We start from the raw sequence: 19,767 nt of genomic DNA on the forward strand, positions 1-19,767 counted from the left end.
TGAAAACAAACCTAATTTTCACATAGAAGTCTTTGAAGGTGTAGAGTCTCTGTCCTGCAAGTGAATGTTAGCTGCACGGGTAGTTTGTCTACCGTGTTGATTTCTGGTTTAGTTGACATCGATGTTGCATTTACTGAAGCAGTTGGAACGTTTGAGGGGTTACACTGCGTGGACATAGTTTTGCACCTCGCTGGTTGTCAAGTTGAGAGCTGCTTGATAATTTGAAGAGGATTTATTTTTTATCCTTGATGATGTTACTGGTTTCTTTAGTGTGGCTTAAGAGCTTGTCAAGTAGAGTTGTGCTGTCCACTGCCAAGCGTGTGGGTAAGCCGCCAATTGCCCTTTTGAGAGGAGTTACAGGAACAGGTGCTGAAAGAATTTCAGACTAAAACATATGCAATTAAAGTGCCGTTTACCCTGCCAGACCTTGATGGAAATGAGTTCGTTGAAAGCTACTTCTCATACATTTTTAATTTGATAGATTATGTAACAAGCATGGGATTGTAGGAATGCTATCATATTTTTATTTTAAATATTTGTTCTGAAGAGCTTAAAAATTAGACCCAATCTAAATACGTATGATTGTTCATGTTGCAATTATTGTAATTGACTTCAATGCCATTCTGAAAATTACTGCAAACAAATGTTCTTCCCAGTACTGCTTCTGTGGCACACGGTTGACCTTTAGTTAGTGCATCAGTTAAAATTCAAGCTTTTAATTCTCAAGCTAGATGTGAAAACACACAGTGACATGTTTGTTAATAATCACCTTTTAAAGTACAATAAAGTAAAACTAGAGGTCTGGGTCCTCGTACAACATGATAAAAAAAAAAACATCCATTCTTCTAAAGCTAGAAGGATTAGCAAAATACCTTTGTCAATCTCTTAAGGATGGATAGTGTGATGTAGTTTGCATGTAGACAATAGATGTTTACCTGAATTATGGATCTAAGCATATTCACTTCGTGTTTCTCGACCAGAGAGTTGCGCAGATTTAATTCCAGATGTCAGATCGATACCAGATGTGCTTAAAACCGTATAGGTTGTGTGGGATTCTTCAGCCTATACATACATGTTGACCTGCTGTGAGGAGGCCAACCCTACCAAGACAAGTGTTTCTGCCAGCAACATTCTGCCCCTCTGACCCCGCATTGACAACATCAAAACTTGGATGTTCTCAATCTGCTTGCTGTTCAGCCCATACAAAATGCTTTTTGTGATCCTAGACTTGGATGCAATAGTCGTTCTGTTATGAACCTTAACCCCTTACTCCCAGTGAAGTCCTATGTCTTGCACAAGTACTAATAAGTGATCTTCAAAATCCTTCTAAAGGACTACTAGAAGGCATGGTACTAACTTTTTCGCCTCAAAGTTATGACCTTTAATTAGCATCATCCTGGAGCAGTACGATTAAGTATTTGTAACTTGAGTGTAATATGCTGTCTTTGATTCTGAGGGATTGCTCTTTCGGCTTCTTAGGAGAACATCAACCCCCAATGAGGAACCAGTCAGATAACTTTTCTCTCTTGGGCTCTTATGCAGTTTGTTTATAGATTTACAAACCTCATCAGTCAAGATACCTCACACTTTTGATACTCTAATCCTTGGTATTCAGATGTATTTCCTGTCTTCTCTGTTGTGAAGAAGACAGTTGAGGTTGTCAAATTCACTGTTCCGAAATTACGATGGGGGTCATGATCTTTGTTGCTCCAGACTTGGCTTGGTGAAGTTATTCTTAAAACCACATTCATCTTTATATTGTGTTCCTTACTTGAGCTGCCGCAGAGTGGATGTGCTAGACTCCGCAGACAGTCTGGTGCTGCACTCCATCCTGAAGACCTTTGTGTATTAAGGCTCAGAGACTGAGTGGCCTGTTCCCTCTGATTGACCTAGGCAAGTTCAAGGAGGTTGTATTTACATCGGGAAGATCCGCCACCAAGGACTTTTTATTATTGTAAGTGGAACAGATTCTCAGAATGGCGTTATGTGCAGTATCTGCTACCTTTCTTTTGCCCTCAATTTGAAAATACTGGTATTGACTGTGTACCTGACCAGAAACTGTCTTAAATTAATTATTGTAATGGTTATTTGGCTGTCATTTCAGTCTTCATACATTCTTCAGAATGCCGTATATTGTTGACAGTTCTCTCATAACTACATGATTTTTAGAAACAATTTCTTCACTGTGAAAGTGTGTGATGAAGCAAACTGGGTTCTGTTTTTCTGATTTATGTATTTATTTATTTATTGGGCTTTTAAAGCACGACAGCTACCCAAAAAGGGTTTCCCGGCGCTAAGAGATATTTAACCACATGAGCAGAACGAAAGACTCTGGGGAGAGGCGGGAGCAAGTTACTGGTTAAAAAGCCAGGTCTTAATGGCTTTGCGGAAGTGGATATAGCGGGTTTCCAGGCGTAGGTGCTGAGGGAGGGAGTTCCAGAGCTTAGGGCCCAGTAGGGAGAAAGATCTACCCCCCATCCTCACTAGGCGTACTTTGGGTACACAGAAAAGGCCTTGAGATGAGGATCTCAGGTAGCGAGCCGGCGTGTAGGTTAGCACAAGGGCTTGTAGGTATCTGGGGGCATTGCCCCATTTGATTCTGTGCATAAGGCGAAGTGTTTTGAATTTGACCCTGTTTTCAATTCGTAGCCAGTGGAGTGCCTTAAGGTGACCGGACATGTGTTCCCTTTTGTGGCACTTGCAGAGCAGTCTTGCTGCGGCGTTCTGCACCAGTTGAAGGCGACGCATGACTGCCTGTGGAGACCCTAGGCAGAGGACATTTCCGTAGTCCAAACAGGAGGTGATTAATGCGTTGACCACAGACTTTTGAGTGTCGTCAGGTAGCATCCAAATGATTTTCCTGAGCCACCTCAGGATGGTGAAACAGGTGGATGTCAGGTTAGTGACTTAAGGCTCCATAGTTAGGCCGTTGTCAATGATAGTACCTTAGTTGCGTACTTTTTGTGACGGTATGGGTAGGGAGCCCATTTCAGATGGCCAGTGTCTTGGGTTCCAGAGATTTTGGTTTGGGCCTAGTATTAAAACCTCCGTTTTTGCTACCGTTTAGTTTGAGCATGTTTTTGCTCATCCAGGTGGCGATGTTCCTAAGGCCAGACTGCAGGAGGGAGGAGGAGTCGTGATCTCCATTGGAGAGTGAAAATACGATCTGTGAATCGTCGGCGTAGGTAAACCTGTTTAGACCTGCTGCTTCGGCGATCTGGGCGAGCGGGGTTACGTATAGGTTAAAAAGCAGGGGGCTCAGCACCGAGCCCTGAGGGACACCATAGGGGGATAGATGGACATTTGAGGTCGCGGTACTGGAGGTGATTTGAAACGTCCTGAGTGTCAGGAAAGATGATATCCAGTCCAATGCTTTGCCCCTGATGCCCATGGTGGAAAGCAAATTTAACAGAATGTTATGGGAGATGGTGTTGAACGCTGCGCTGAGGTCAAGTAAAATCAGCGCAGCGGAGTCACCTCTGTCGACTAGGAGGCGAAGATTTTCCATCACTCAAAGCAGTGTTGTCTCAGTCGAAAAGCCAGGGCGGACACCCGATTGGGAGGGGTGAAGTATGTTGTTTACCTCCGTGAAACTGGCGAGGTGTCCATGGACATGTTTCTCCAGAACTTTGGAGAAAGCGGGTAGGAGGGATATTGGGCGGAAGTTGGCCAGGATTTTCGGATCTGCCGATGGTTTCTTAAGTAGGGGTGACACCATGGCATGTTTCCACATGGCTGGGACCTTTGCTGTGGAGAGGGATAGATTCAAAGTTTGGCAGATGACGGAGAGTTGTGGGATGTCCAGGAGTCTGAGTACGGAGATTGGGAGGGGGTCGATGGGAGAGCTAGATTTTACTTTCCCTAAGATGTCTCGAAGACCCTGAACATTTATCTCGGGCCAGGATGTTAGTGGCTCGTAGGACAGGTTTGGCGCAGGGGAGATGGCCTCCATCTTCGGATCGAGATCCAGATCTGTCACTGCTTGTGTCTGGTGCTGTTTTACAATGTCCTGGAGGATGGTCTCAATCTTCTTTGTGAAGAACTGCGCCAATTCTTCACATTGAACATTATTCAATGGAAGGGGTTTGGCTGATGTGTTTGAGCCCGCTAACTCTTTAACGAGATTGAACAGAGTTTTAGATTTGTTAGTGGCTTCTGAGATAGATTTCGCCACGTAGTTGGCTCTGGCCGTAGAGCAGGCTTTATGGTAAAGCTTGAGTTCGTTTCGGTAGGTCAGGCAGGCTACAGGGGAGTAGTCTGTCCTCCAAAGGCGTTCCAAGCGTTTACACTTGGATTTCGCTGCCTTCAGTTCCTCGTTGTACCATAACGTAGGAGAGTTGTGGGTTGTGAATTTTTTGCGAGCCAAGGGAAGGCAGGTGTCTAAGGCTCCTAATAGCCATTTGTTTATATTAGTGGCTACAATCTCTATGTCCTCAGTATCAAATAATTCATCCAGAGGTGCCAAGTCTAGGACGGACATGAAGTGATTTATGTCCAGTTTCTTCCAATTCCTTTTACCGGACTGTCCTGTCCTGCCGGAGGGACTAGAAGTCATATGGTCAGACACGCTGAAATAAATAAGGAAGTGATCTGACCAGTGTAGGGGCAAGGCTGGATGGCAGAGTGACAGGGGAAAGCTGGAAAAAATTGGGTCCAAAAGGTGACCTCCTTTGTGTGTAGCTCCCGAGTTCCACAAAGTGAGATTCATGGCAGCAAGATCGTGAATTAAGTTTATGTCAGGTTTATTCAGATGGTCGTCAAAGTGTATATTTAGGTCTCCTATAATGGACAAATTGCTGTAGTTTACCCGGACCGAGGCGACCCAATCCACAAGTTGAGTGGCCCAGGGTTGAATAGGGCCGGGTGGTCGATAGATCAGGAGACCCGTGAAGGTGAAGTTCGGGTGGAGTTGAAGTTTAAAAAGGGCCATCTCACAGGCGTTTAGGGAAACCGGTTCCAAGGTACATTGCAACGATTTTTTAAAGATGACTGCTATGCCACCCCCTACTCCAGTGGTTCGGTCTTTTCTTACAATGGCATAGTTAGACGGTAGGGCTTCAGCTAGGTCTGGGCCTGAGCTGGCGTGTAGCCACGTCTCTGTGAGGAATAGGGCATCCAGTGAGTTGTCGGACAAAAGGTCATATATGTTTCTTTTGTGTTTGCCAAGGGATCTGCAGTTCAGGCTTCCGAGAAGCCACGTGTGTACCGGCTTCCGGCCTGGGGAAATGGGTCGACAGAGCTGGGGGACATCGAGTTGGGAAGTTGCAGGAAGGACACGAGATGGAATTGTGCCTCTCGTTTGGTAGGATCTTACAGTTTTGCTTGACGGAGAGTCGCATGGAGAGTAGTAGTTCTTGATAGTGTCTGCGTTGATGCCGATGCATTGATGTTACTTACAACCTTGGTTGTAGATGTTATTTTTGATTACTGAAGAACAGAAAGCTTATCAGTAGACTCAATATTCCTTATTAAATGTTAGGTTTGATATTTGAGATGCCAAGAATGGCAATTGCTCTCAATCAAGCTGTGCTGCATAAAGGCTTCAGTGAAAAGTAACTTATGTTTGATAAAAATCAACCACAGCTGCTAATATTATTAGTCTTATAATAGTAACCATATCAGACAAGGTTGCATAAGTGGCCACTAAGTGCAAGATTGTTTGTAGTGATCACCTCGGTGCATCAGACAGGGTGGCCAGCAGTAATGTAACAAGCATTTAAAATGCAGTTGGTCTTGCAATTGCGAGTTTTTGAGCTATTGGCATTGTAAATGGCAATGCCTTTTATAATATTAAAAGGCATTGTCATTTATAATACCAATAGTTCAAAGTTTTGCAAAAGCAATAACTATTGTATTGCAGAGCACGGTGTCTGTGAATGCGGGCGCTCCACTCACTATTACAGTTAAAGAAAGAAAGAAACCGCGCGTGGTGTCGCTGAAGCAGGCGCCTTGCTTAGCATGCAAGTTACAGCGGCATAGTGCTCTATAAAAAAAGCGGCCACCATTGTACTGTGTGGGTGCACTGAAAATACAAAAAGCAGCCTCCATTGTCCCCATCAGTGTCAATAAACAAAATAGTGCTCGCCCACTAGATAAAGTAGACCATGTAACGAGTCAAGTAAAAGCTCCAGTCGTTATGGGCGGTAACAAATGCAGACAAGGCGGTAGCAAGGAGAGATTAACAAGCCCATTTACGAATCCGAAGCCATTAGGCTTGACCTAAAAAGGGCTTTGTCAATTTTGAATGCGTCTGCATGAGTAATACACAACATCCACAGCTTCATTACCCCTGGCATCAAGGTAATATTGTTAGCAATAAGTCTCTCCAACACCACATGATTCAGTGTAAGAAAGAGCCCTCTTTTTGCATGGTTGCCCCCACTTTTTGCTGAACTCCTGATGTGCTTTGACTGAGTGTGCCCTGGGCTCCTGCAAATCAGTTACCCAGGGCCTATGTTCTTCCCTAATACTGCATTGGAAACAAAACCCAATTGGCACTCTCTGGCCACAGGTCAGCCCCTTGTAAATGGTACCACAGGTACCAAGGGCACTGTGACCAGGGAAGGCCCGCCTCTAATGGCTGCAGCACTTATTGTGCCACCCTTAGAAGCCCTGTACCTTTACACATACACACTGCCTTTGCAGACTGCTTGTTTTGTTGCAGAACAAAGTGGAGAGTCGACATGGCACACATCCCTGTGTATGTATTATACAGAGAGAGACCCCTTTAACAACCAAAGGGATGAGGTACTCTTAACAAGTTATAAGTAAATTCCCTTTAGAATGCACCTGAAAGATATATATATACACTATAGACCTATACAACGCTAAAATAGCATTCATAAAACGAAATATCACAAGCACATTTTTTAAAATATCTTACACGTCTACTTCAATAGTATGCAGTATTTCTTTAATAAAATCACATAAGACCGTACAATTGATCCAATAGGAAAAAGGGAGGGTTTTACATTAAAACATTCCATACAATTTCTACAACATATACCGTATCATTATGCAGACATAAAAAACAAACAGTTGAGAAAACACAGTTCCAGACTCCTAAATTAGTCTTTAATACAGAGATATCATCTGAATCAGTGAGGATCTGGTCTGGTTCAACTTTTACTTGAAAAATACTACAACCATATTCCCTTAGAGATTATGTCATCCAAAAAGAGTCGTCCCTGTGTGCCATGCCTACAACCCACTGCCCAGGCATAGATCAGCCACCCCTCTAGCTGGGTGCACTAAACCAGTGGTGAGGGTACAGGCACATGAGCCCTGTACCCCTACAGTGTCTAAGCCAATTCTTACCAATTTTCACCACCGGATGGAGGAAGCATACGACTAAAAAGAAACCCAATGATGATGCGGTCACGTTTTTAACACAGGGTGGAGAACCAAGATATACCGCCTTACGATTTGGGTACGTGAATGAGCGTTTTTTATTGACAATCTACACAAACGTTGCAAACCCTGGTTACTCCGGTAAAGTGATCCATTCTCTTTTGATATTTTGTACTAATGCAAGGAAGCTGAATGGATTACAATCCCTTCTTCCTTCCTCCTCTTGATTTAATATAAGCCAATTCTTAGACACTGTACGTGCAGTAATGCCATTAAGAGAATATGGTGCTGGGAGTTTGTCATTACAAACTCCACGGTACAATAATGGCTTTACTGAAAACTGGGAAGTTTGGTAGCAAACTTCTCAGCACATTAAACCCACACTGATGCCAGTGTGGGATTTAATGAAAAATGCACACAGAGGGCATCTTAGAGATGCCCCCTAAAAAATTACCTAACATTAGTGTCCAGGCTGAGTGGCTGCTCACCAGCTGCCACCACCAGACATGTTTCTGGACCCCTGGGTCGTGAGCGGGATGCTCTCTGGGGTCTGAAACAAAGCACATCCTGGGATAAGGTGCCAAGCCTTCTCCCCCAGGATGGGCAGGGTCCACGAAGGGGAAGCTTCAAAGGCTTGCTGCCTTTGTGAGCTTCCCCAGGCCTTTTGCTGCTTCCAGCAACTGGTCCCCACCGGTTCTGAACCCCACTTTAGGCAGGAGAACCGGTGGGAAAAACAAGTGAGGAAAGGTGGTATGCCCATGCCCACCTTTGCCAACCCCACCCCTCAGGTGGGGGAGGCGAGGTGAAGCACAACTCTCATTCCCCGCCATCTTGCAGATGGGGGGACCCAGCCAACCAGAGTGAGGCATATGCCCCCCTCCCACTGGAGGGTAGTATAATAGGGGGGTGTACCCACCCCAAGGAAGGGACCCATTGGTCCCAACCTTTACTTACCTGTAACGCCCCTACACCTGGTATTTAGGGGCACCCCTGAAACTTGCCGCCTCTGACAAGAAGTGACCAAGAAGAAAAGAAGCAGGAGGACCGAACAGCCGTGCTGAAGCTAAGAAGAGGAGGACACCCACTGACTTAGCCCCAGCCCTACTGGTCTGTCCCCACCTTGGACCTGCAGAAGTGAAACTCCGGTGTATCCTGCAGCCAGCAACCTCAAGAACCCAGAGGACCTGCCCTGTCTTCCACAGAAAAGAATTTGTCTCCGTGAACACTGGATTTGTTCACCCACAGACTCTGGCTCCGGCCAAATCCTCGAGTCTTCACCACTCTGCACCCGTTGCCCACGGCCGGATTTCGAGTGGCCCAACACCACGAGGAGGTCTCCCTGGCGATCCTGACCTGTGATCTGGTGATCTCTGACCTGCCTCGAATCTCCCAGCGGAGCCTGCAGCCTCTTTCTGGAGGATCCCCCCCCGACCGCGACCGGAGCTGGTAAGAGAAACCGGACTCCTAAAGACACCCCTGCACCCAAAGTCCCACAGCCTTGGGTGGCCCAATCGAAGGTGTCCCAGCACCCCCAGGCATTTCAACTTACATCTCCAACCGGTGCTCACCTCCAGAAGATCGTCGGCCCGAGCCTGCAGTCTTTGTTGAAACCGGAGAATCCCCATTGAACCCAACAGGGCACCCAACACCAAAACAGCCCCCTGCGCCGCTGTGTGTGTACTTTGGGTGCTAACTCTGATCTCCCTTTGCCCTCAGCCTAACTACAGGAGCTTTGCTCCCACAATCCAGTGGCCTGCTCGTAAGCAGCCACCAAGCGGAGGCCCCCTGTCACCCATTAGATAACATTGGGCCTCAGCACTCTACACCCGGCCGCCCTAGTGCCGCTGAGGGTGTGCATCCTCGACCCTGGGGGAACCCTCGATCTAACCACAAAGACTGAGTACTTGCCTGGTAACCGAAAACTCATTTCTCTCCATGGGAATACATTGACTGTTTTTCTCTGAAATGTCTTAAGTGTGGAGTTGATTTGTATGGAAAACTGAAAAATTACAACTGTGCAAAACTGATTTTACTTACCTTTTCTCTAGGAAATATCCCAGTGTGATATCTAGGTGTATCACACTGAGTAGAAAAAGTAATTTAAAAAGTAATCTGTAGAGTAATTTTGAATCCTTGTCTTACCTGTATTTTAAACAAACTACATTTGAACCTGCATTCAATTGTAAACACTGCATAATATTTTGCAAAGCATTTATTTCACTTACCTGTGCCAGATTTGGCTTGGTTCTAGAAATAAAATAACTTAACAATATTTTTATACAAACAAAATTGGTCTGAGTTCAGTCTTTGAGAGTGTGTGACATCATTTGCTGATTGTGTACAACAAATGCTTAACACTACCCTCTGATAAAGCCTTACTGCTTGCCCACACTACCACTTATAGAGAGTAAGGTGCTATCTACTTTTACCTTTGGGGTTCCATTGGACTCTGTGCACACTTCACCTAATTTTGGTATAGTATATACAGTGCCAGCTTCCTGCATTCATAACTCAAATATCGGATTTGAATATATTTTGGAAATTCAGCTGCTTTTTTCCCAAACACCAGCTTACGGGTTCTGAAAATACACACATTTTCATCTCGAATACACAGTCTCCGTTTTGCTATACATATATTATTCAACCAAGCAAAAGCTTCTAATTTTGTAGGCTGGGCTGCGTACAGGAGAGCTACTTACAGGTATCTACAAAGCAGCTACCAGTAGCTCACGAGCCGCTCTTTGAAGAAGCCTGCTATAGATTAAACAAGTTTTTGGCTGTCATGCTGTGCTTCAGCAGCAGCTTCTCAAACAAGCATTGGCATAGCCAATAGGTCTCGCATTTGGGACCTTATAAGTGTTTAGCCATGCAACAGTTGCATAACTAAATATTTAAAAGGTCCCAAAAGCGAGACCTATTGGCTTTGCAAAGCGGTCGTGCGGCCGCAAAAGTGAAAGTGATCACGATCCAACATCAAAGCGAAAGTACTCGCGGTAAAGCGCGGTGCGCGCGCCCGCGCACATGCACTGTAGCTCTAGGCTGGCCTGGTAGCACTTTTTGGAGCCCTCTCAATAAGTCTTGCCAGACCAGCGCGTGCGCTGGGTCAGGCGAGACCTAAAAAGGATTGTGCTAATCTCTTCAAAACACTTCTTTTGCTTTACACTGTATTGTCATGGAGTCCTTCTATAGATGAGAATTATCCATTAGAATGACAAGTTACTTGCTGATCCAGTTCCAATCTAATGCTAGGAAAAACATTTTAAAGATGAGAAAATCTACAAAATAAATTACCCTAAAGATCAAAAGTATGAACTCTGATAAGTAACCTATTTTGTGTGTGTCTAATCTGTATGAGATGAAGCCCTACAACCATTCTTGTTGTTGTTGTTTGTTAAATCGGAATTCTGAAGTTTGTGTCGGAAACCCATGTGTTATATCTTTTCTATGAGATTGAATCTATTTACCTCATCTGGTCTGAGATAATGCAGTTTTTTTTATAGAGGTCTATCTGAATAGTTTTTGATAGAAAGAACAATACGTTAAAGGATTTGCTTGGATTCCAGAAGTAATTATGAGGAAGGTTACAGAGAATATCTTGACACAATACTTTGTTAGGACATTGCAGTGGTCCTGTGTAGTTTAGTAGATTATTAAAGTGGACCGTTTTAGTTTACACTTAAGTTGAGAACATTTAATACCTAGATATTAAGGCAACCCGTTTCCCTACTAAAACGTATCGTAATGTGGAGAAATCTAAGCATTAGGTGGTGTTTTTCTTATTTCTCTTCCCATTGGGTGTAAATTCTTTCTACCCTTCCAAAATGGAATTTTTTTAATTTCAGAAATTACTTTTGTAGTGTGTTCTTGAAATTTTCCAATGGGAGCAGTATTAATAGCCATCTGTGATTTGGTTCAATCATTGTGAAATTGTGACGGATGAGGGGTCTGTGGTAGCATTTAATGTTTTCTGCCCTAGACTGCTAAAGCAAAGCTACTGCTGGATATGTATTAATGGTTTCTCAGCATGCTGCTTACAAAGAGTAGCTGAGAGTTTTTTTGGGGGTCAGCTTAACTTGAAGGTAGGAGTGCGAAGGTGGAGTATTATGTAGTGACGCGGGTTAGACTTCACAATATAATACTCTCTCAATACCCCAAAGATGGTTCTTGAATTCACAATAATCAATCCAATTTATAAACATAAGGCATATTTTTATGTAAATTCAGTGGATTTATGGATTTTAGAAGCAATAAAGTCATGCAAATTAAAACTGTGAAACTTTAGCACAGCGGTCAATGGGAAAAATCACTAGTGACAATCGGTCACTTGTAGGCCGAGTTGAGTTGAACCCAAGGAGGGTTAAGGTGAAGCGGGTCTCAGGACCAAACCACGACAGTTAGTTTGATTTTACTTGGCTCAAGAAGCCCGGGCGTAGAGTTGTCCTGACTGTTTGTGGTGCTGAAGCCGGAGCCGCTTACACAGTGCTGGTGCGGAAACTGGTGCAAAAGGTCTAACAAGGCCACTGTTGACGTCAGATGAAGGTGTTGCAGTGTACCCTCGAGTTGCAGCATCGTGTGGAAGTGGTGGTTGCTGGATTGTCCACCAACAAGCCTTGGCAGAGGTAAGGTCAGCAAGAAGTTATGTCAATGTCCAGAGATCTGGGGGAAACGGTAGCCACCTGAAACTTGCTGGAGGTCAGGACTATGTTTCCCACAATGCACTGTGCCCTATATGGGCAGTCCCTCAGAGGGCCAAATGGCCAGTCATTCTTTGGTTCCTGTATGTTGTTTTTACCTACAGTGTGGAGGGGACTAGGGCCAATGGTCCAGGGGAGTCTGGAGTTGCTTTTGACTGACGAAGGAGTCCTTCTGTCTGGGGAAACCGGTCTTTGGTCTGGAATGAGATGCAGTCGTGCAGTTCCAAGAAGATTGCCACAGATGAAAGATAGCACACCTTTGGTTTGAGCAGCTTCTGTTGTCGCAGAGTCTGTTCTCTTCTGTGTCCGTTGTTGCAAGTCTGATCAGAACTGAGGTTCTGGTGCCAGGGTTATCCCATAAATCCTAGATTGCGGGGTATTGGAGTTGTGGTTGCAAGTGGCCCATGGTTTAATAGTCCCAGTGGCTAATCCGCCCCTGAGGTGACCACATTTGGGGGTGTGTGTCACTATTTCTACTCAGAATTCTCTATTCTGTCACTTTTAAAAATGTCAGAAACCTTCCTTAGCTGTATAGACAGGGTAGCCCATCCTAGAGTTGTGGCTAGCCTTCTGGGTGTGTACACTTCTTGACTACATATTTTTCCCACCTGACTGGGTGCAAATGTGCCTGGGGAGGGCTGTTTCCTCCTCTGGTAGGGAGCTTACTTGCATATCAAAGGCAGTGTACGTTTTGAAGCTCACCACATTGATGTGCCACTTCACTGGCTATCCTGTCTGAGAGTGAGGTGACCTCCTTCCCATCTAGGCCATTGTTTCTGACTCCTGGGAGGGTTCACACCTTCTGGTTTGTGATAAGATACCTGTCTTGGCGGCAGAAGCTGCGGGCTGGCAGCCAGAACATAGGAAATGCTAGGGCAACTGGAGGCAACCTCTAAGGTAGCCAGCTGGGTGCATGCCACATCGCCCTTGACACGAGAATCGCGCCGGGGGTGATGAGGCACGTTGTTTGATACCAAGCATGACCTATATCGGCAGTATGTTAATGGAGCTTGCTACCTGTAGCTTGCCCAGGTGCCAGTCCATGTTATTCTATGGATCGCTGATCACTTATAGTAGCCTTTAATGTAAAAGGCTACTATCTGGACATATACGATTGCACCTATATGTCCACACCTTTATTATAATGCACCTTGTCTCCTGGGCTTAGCAGGCCTTCCTTGGGGTGACTGGCATATATCACAAAAAAAAAGGCTAATGTTGAGATCGAGCAGTTGGTACTCCTGCAGTCTGCACTGCTGCAGTCTGCAATGGCTGGATTGTGGTCATATGCTTACTTTGGTCACTCAGGGGGAACCAATTCACATATATCAATTTTAGGGAAAGATCACTGGCACTGGGCCTGGTTTCCAAGATATTCTAGGAGGGCTGTGAAGTTAGGGTCTGTGTGGTCTTCTAGGTGAAAGTTCAGATCACCAAGGAGAATGAAAATGTTGGGGTCGATGATGAGGACCGTGATGAAGTCCATGATGTTGCTGGGCAAGTTGGCACTGGGTTCTGATAGTCTGGATACGAAGACTCCGCACAAAGAAAAGTTGACTATAATTTGTAGCTTGAATGTGATGTCTTCATGCAGCTGGTCGAGTTGTCTGTGGAGGTGGTGCTGCTGATGGTTTTTCTGAATATTATAGCGACCTCGCGTTCAGACGTGTGCTGAACGTCTTGCCAGGTGATCTTGTAGCCGTCGGGATGGCTGGAGTGATGTCTGCGGCAGAGGTTGGGTTCAGTTATGTTTCTGTGAAGAAGAGCAGGTTAGGAGAGTAGTTGTGCAGTAGGTCCCATATCTCTGTGGCATGTTTGGTGAGCATTATGTGGCAGCAATGGGTTCTGTTGGGAGGTGGTTATTTGTTTAAACAGTTCTACACCTTCTACTTTCTCTTTTCGTTCTTTTATATCAATAAATGGTTAAAACACACTTGGGCCTGATTTCCTTTGGATATTTTTTTCACATATCGAAGTTACACGCAACAAAGTGCAAAAGACTGCTTCAGAAAGTGCCAAAAGTGAGGGGCTTGTGCAGTGTAATCAAGTGACATAAGCAAAAATACCATAGACAACATGTTTACAAAAATCATTTTAATCCGTATAGTGCCAGTTTCTCTGAAAGAAATCTGTAAACGTTTGGCTGTTTTGGTAAATTTTTGATGCTTTATGCTGGGCTTCAGATCTAATGTGGGGCACAACATAAAGATCGTCAACATTTCGACCCGTCTTAGTTGTGCTTCCAAAAGATATCTAATTTGGTCTTCATCAGGATTAAAAGTATTCAACCTGTACGGTGGAGAATAATAGAGTATAGTATGAGACCGTGTGTTTGCATATAAATGCTGGATTAAGTAGCAAGGCTGAATCCCGACTCACCTGGAGTTACAAAATGGTTTTGATAGGTCCTGTATGTATCTTGGATCTGGACGCACGTTCAAGTTGCTGAGATTCTTAGAGCAGATGACTCCTACATGCCAATGCTGGTCATATTATATACTTTAATGCTAGAGTAATACAATCTCTCAGCTCCTGATCAGGATAGTGTCGTGCCTGGGCGGTGCAATCAGTGGGACCATAATGTAATTTGGGTCATGCATAGACTTTTTTGCTTGACAGCAGTCATTATTATAAAATGGTTGATTCTTTAGTATAGATAAAGAAAATGCAAATTTGACCGACTGACTATAAATATGTAAAAAAGAATGCAGCAAAAACAAAGGATTATACATGCATTAATACACAACTAAGTACGAGTTAGTTCACTTTCACTGCCATTAGACGAAGGGTCGATGCCCTTGGTAATGAATGAGCGAATATGTATACTGTTTATCCAAACCATTTCGCCTACACCAATAGGAATAGGTTATATGTGATAACTCTTCTCTTTTTATTCACAGATACTACTGATTAATATATCGTATGTATTAACCACGCTTGCCTAATAATTGCAGCGCGATCTAATATTCTTTCCACACTTTCGGTCACTTTAGGACTGGTACACACAGGGCTGGACCCTGTGTTTGTCCTGATGAAGAGCACTGGGCAAGCTCGAAACTAGTTGACGTCCACTAGGGACTCCTGACCCATTACAGACCGGTACCCTAGAGACCGACCCCGTTTTTAATATATCAACTAGGGACCCGATTAAAGTAATTTTACCCACTAGTTAGATATTTTTAACTCGCCCACTCCACGCACATCACTGCACTACATATAGTCACTCAAAAACAGTGCTCCTACGTAGTGTCGCAAGTCGTAGCATGCCTCAACCCGCAGCGGGTTGGGATAGCCCCTGTGATGAAGCATGTCACCGTGGGGAAACCCTGGTGAGTGAGGGGACTCAAGAAAGGACATTTTTCCTTTCATACCTTGGTTTTTTCCTGACTCCAAACTGAGCGAAAAAACTTTGTCTGTAGCTAGGTTCTTTATTACGATACTTCGGATAAATTGGTAACTGTACACGACCTCTGTAGAAACGTATTTGTTGTAAAGAGTGTTTTACCATGTTGTATGCACTATAGCTGTGGGTGTGGGAGAGTGCATGGGAACTAGCAGGACGTTCCTGTAAATGCTCCCTCAGTCTTGTGACATTAGCTGCAGCAGAAGTGTGGCAAACGGTGGTTGGGGTTGAGGGCATGGAGGAGTGCGGCAGGGTAGCGATGAGTAGAGGGATGATCAGGGTTCCTTGTGCTGGGCCCGGTCCAGGTGAGGACAGGTGCAGGCGGACTTGCCTTTGGCATGCCTTAGTGGGCTATTAACTCTGCATTGGATTTGTTGGTGCTAAGAAGAGAGACTGTGACCCTTTCAAGATAGATTGTCCTCTGAATCAAGGTAAGCTAGGCTGTGGCCAGGACGGAGCCTCCTGAGATTCTTTGGACTTATTTCACCACATCCAAAGTCACCACTATGGCTTCAACTAGGTGTGTTTGGTGTGGGTTTCTGCCAGGGTGTTATCTGGGCATCTGCCACAACTTCACCAGGCATTAGTGTATTGAGACTCTCGTCTGCAGAGAGGGCCATTTTGACTGCTCAATCCTGCATGACTTTCTGTTGTGAAGTTCACTCCACAGACCCACATCTTACTGCTTCAATATCCATTCAAAAGGTGAGGAGTCTGCAGTTAGAAGTTGCCATCAGAAGAACAAGTTACTTGCATTCAGTAACGCTCTTTCTGGTGGATACTCTAGCTGTCTGCGAATTTCTCCATGCTCTCATTTCTCCCCGTTTTTGTAATAAACTTCACGGTGTAAATATATGGTTCTGTATTTGATTCTGCATACTGTTGCTATTCTAATCTGTCACTACCGCTCAGCTTCTAAGGGGACAAAACTCTTTATTGGAAACCGATATCAGAGCACAGGGCTGGGCAAACCACTCGGTAGTCCAATGGCTTCGCTTATAAGTGTGCTAGACCAGTTTCTAAAAAGATTCCAAATCCAGTCTGGTACCCGGAGGAATTCACAAGGTGAGACATCTGCTGTTGGAAATCCACTATAAAGAAAGTTACTGAAGGTTATTCATTTGTTATTTTTAACTTCATGTCCCTATTGCAGCCCATTTGTATATTGTATTTGTGCTCATCTGATCATCTCTGTATTAATCTACCTCGAAGTTAGACTTGACTATTACTCTTCTTCTTAGGAAAGCAATGGAAACTTGCAATTAGCAGTTGCTCTCCTTACTACAAAGAATGCGAAGCTCCCTCAACAGGAAGAGTCAACCTACTACCAAACTGCGCTTCCTGGCAACGAGAGGTATATAAGTGTTGGCAGCCAGGCAGATACAAGTAAGTACTCCTCCAAGCCAGCATGTTAAGAAAGATGATTCTGTTCAATTAGTGTTCTCTGTTTTTGCATAAAACTCCCTGCAAAATACATGCATATATTTTTATGTTCGTTATCTAGAGACTTGGTACATAAAGGAAGTAGCCTCATTGGTGAACCTAAATTACATAGTGTGCATTGTTATAATTCAGCATGAGCTTTGGGTATCTGCATAACTTGCTATTGTGGGAGCAGAACTCTACCCCACAATTTAGAAACCCTAACTTTTACCTCTGTGTTCTCCCATAGATTACTGAGTCGGAGACAGTGTAAAACCTTAGTTTACGAGGCTTGTGTCCCCTCATTAAGGGACCTCCCCAATCTTAACATTAGCAGAGCAAACCGTTTAAAAAAAGTAGTTTAACCCATTCAGTAACTCTAGATCAATAAGGGGTTTATTACAAAATTAGAATTATGCAGAACAGAATAAATGTCATTAAGGCTCTCAGAAAAGGTTGAGTATGTAAAATCAGAAATGATTCAGTGTCCCAAATGAACAGAAAAATAAATTGGGCACCATCCCTAGTAGTATAGGAAAGCCTTCTGGCACACAACCAAGTCAAGGGTGTTTTATACACAATTTTTGCACAGAATATTAGCAATACTACAAACTCATGTGTGGTGTGAGCTAAAGTATCCTTTTTTTAGCAAATCAGAACACAAGAAAAAATAAGCACCATTACGTTAACACATAAGGACCATCCCAATTTTGTGCTAATGCCCCTCCCCCCTTCCCACCGCGGAGCAAATAATTTTGGAACATTTACTAACAGGACTTCCGCTAAACGAATAAGACCAGCGAATGATTGGAAAACCGAGATGCCTGTTGCAATATTATATTTGCACCAGAGAAGATTCAACGCTAGCAGAATAACTATTGCAGTGGAAATAAACTATTATGACATCAGCTTGACTGTGCTTCGCGAAGCCTGTGGGAGAGGATGTCGGCAGGGTCGGGAAGCAGGATTGAGTGATATGACGGGGATCTTGTTCAAAATGGAAGGTTTACCCAGGAATGTGGCCTATCTAAAACATATTAATGACTTCACTTCTATAGAAGTTTGTTTCAATTGCAATTTACATTAATTCAGTTGTTGTCTTTAAAATCATATGCAGAAGTGCATGATAATCATCATTATTGATGCACAAAAATATAAATCCGAAAATTCCTTTCTGTAGCTCTGTGCTGGATTCTTTTTAATTTTCAAACCAAAAATACGTATATTTATGGGTTAAGCCCCTTAAAAACATTATAAAATAAAAAAAACTCTTCACATTTGTAGAACAATTTACAATATAAATACCCACCATAAATATACAGGAATGGATTAAAAGAAAAATGAACACATGGGCATTGTTAAAATCCTCTTAAAGTTGCACAATGGGGTATTTCAGACCTCAAAGGGTTAATACGACCGTAGAGGAAAAGCTGCAGGCTAAATAAACTAACTTAAAGCAGATACATTAAATCAAGCAAATAAGTATTCATAATGATAGACCCACTCACTTCCTTTGATTCCAAGCAGTATAAAAAATGGCTACGTGCAAAAACGGCAACAGGGCTAGTATAGGTCACACCCAATTTTTAGCAAAGTGGTCCAACCTTTCCCTCCATTCTGTCCCCACTCAGCTCCCAGGAATGCGCAATACACATCTGTCTGGGGGGGGGGGGGGGGGAGGAGGAGGAGGGAAGGGCGTGAATGCCTCTCCTCCTCTTGTCTTTACCAGGCAGGGCTAATCTTCCCAAAATAGAACCCAGGGATCTCCATACAATGTACCCTTGGACTCGCAGCCACTCAGTGTGCATTCACAGTCCTTTTTGGGTCCATCACTTTTATCTCTATGCAATGTACCCTTACACATGCATTTAGTACACTCAATCTGCCCGTACTGTTCAGCACTGAACCTTTACTATTATTAACCAGCTTGTGCTCTTCGCCAACACACACTGCCAGTGCACACACTGTGTGTGCTGCACTAGTGCTGCACTACACTTCATCCTTCATACTGTACTCCATGTAAGTACACATACACTCAGCACGTGCTTTAACCATGTATGTAATGCACGGCACTACATTTCTCATGTAATGTATCTCTCTCAGGCATACATACACCAAGTGCATATACTAACCACTCATGCACTGCGCAGCACTGCTCCATCCTTGTACTGCTGTACCCTTCCAAAGCGCACACATACAACCAACGCAGAGTCGCTACTGCTGCGCAGCCCTCCACAACTTACCTGATGTATGTCCAGGCTCACTTAAGCACACGGTTTCTGAACTTTAAAAAATGCGAGTTGGCATGTAGGCATCACTCCAGTGACCGGGTGAAAATGTCATGTTCACTATTACTGATCACTGCATGGAATGCTGCCACCATGCTCCCGCGCTGCCCAACTCCTGGCGAAGGCGGTGGCCTTGCACCACTATGAGGGTAGAGCTTTGGGCACCCCTCCTGTCCAACAGGACCGCAATTTGTGAGATATGCCTATGTCATGTCTCGCACACATGATCTGTGTCCGCATATGACAAAAAAAATCAGCATTAAGGATCCAGAAAATAGTACAGTTTGGCTCTCCAGGGAGGGGTACACATCTTTACCATGCAGAGAACGTTTCCACCTGACAGTGTGCCGTTAGTAACCGCCTTCATTTCTCAAGCGCTAGATGCCTCATTTTCATAAGAGGGGGCCAGCGCCATGCCCTTATCTAAATCCACAGTGGTTCAGGTTGTAAGAGAGCTGACATTTTCTTCTACCCAAAATCTTGATAGTAGCTATGGCTGGTTGACAGGTTTGCTGAGTTCCCATATCACTCGCTGAAAAGCATTCTCCGTGCAGCAGTCTGCTGATCACAGTTCTTGAAACTTTTAAAGGATCACACTCAATCTTCAAAG

At 44.2% G+C, this 19,767-nt stretch overlaps 1 protein-coding gene across 3 annotated transcripts in view; it reads left to right on the plus strand.

Annotated features, from left to right (window-relative positions):
• Positions 1–19,767, plus strand: part of USP25 (ubiquitin specific peptidase 25) — a 439,609-nt gene that overhangs the window by 71,766 nt on the left and 348,076 nt on the right. For all 3 annotated transcript variants that reach the window (XM_085623051.1, XM_085623052.1, XM_085623053.1), the window contains exon 3: positions 16,689–16,833. In XM_085623051.1, the coding sequence (XP_085479177.1) occupies positions 16,689–16,833 (145 nt within the window). The remainder of the gene's footprint in view (positions 1–16,688; positions 16,834–19,767) is intronic.

This window comes from Triturus cristatus, chromosome 8 (assembly GCF_964204655.1).
Source record: "Triturus cristatus chromosome 8, aTriCri1.1, whole genome shotgun sequence".
In the NCBI taxonomy this organism is placed as follows: Eukaryota; Metazoa; Chordata; class Amphibia; order Caudata; family Salamandridae; genus Triturus; species Triturus cristatus.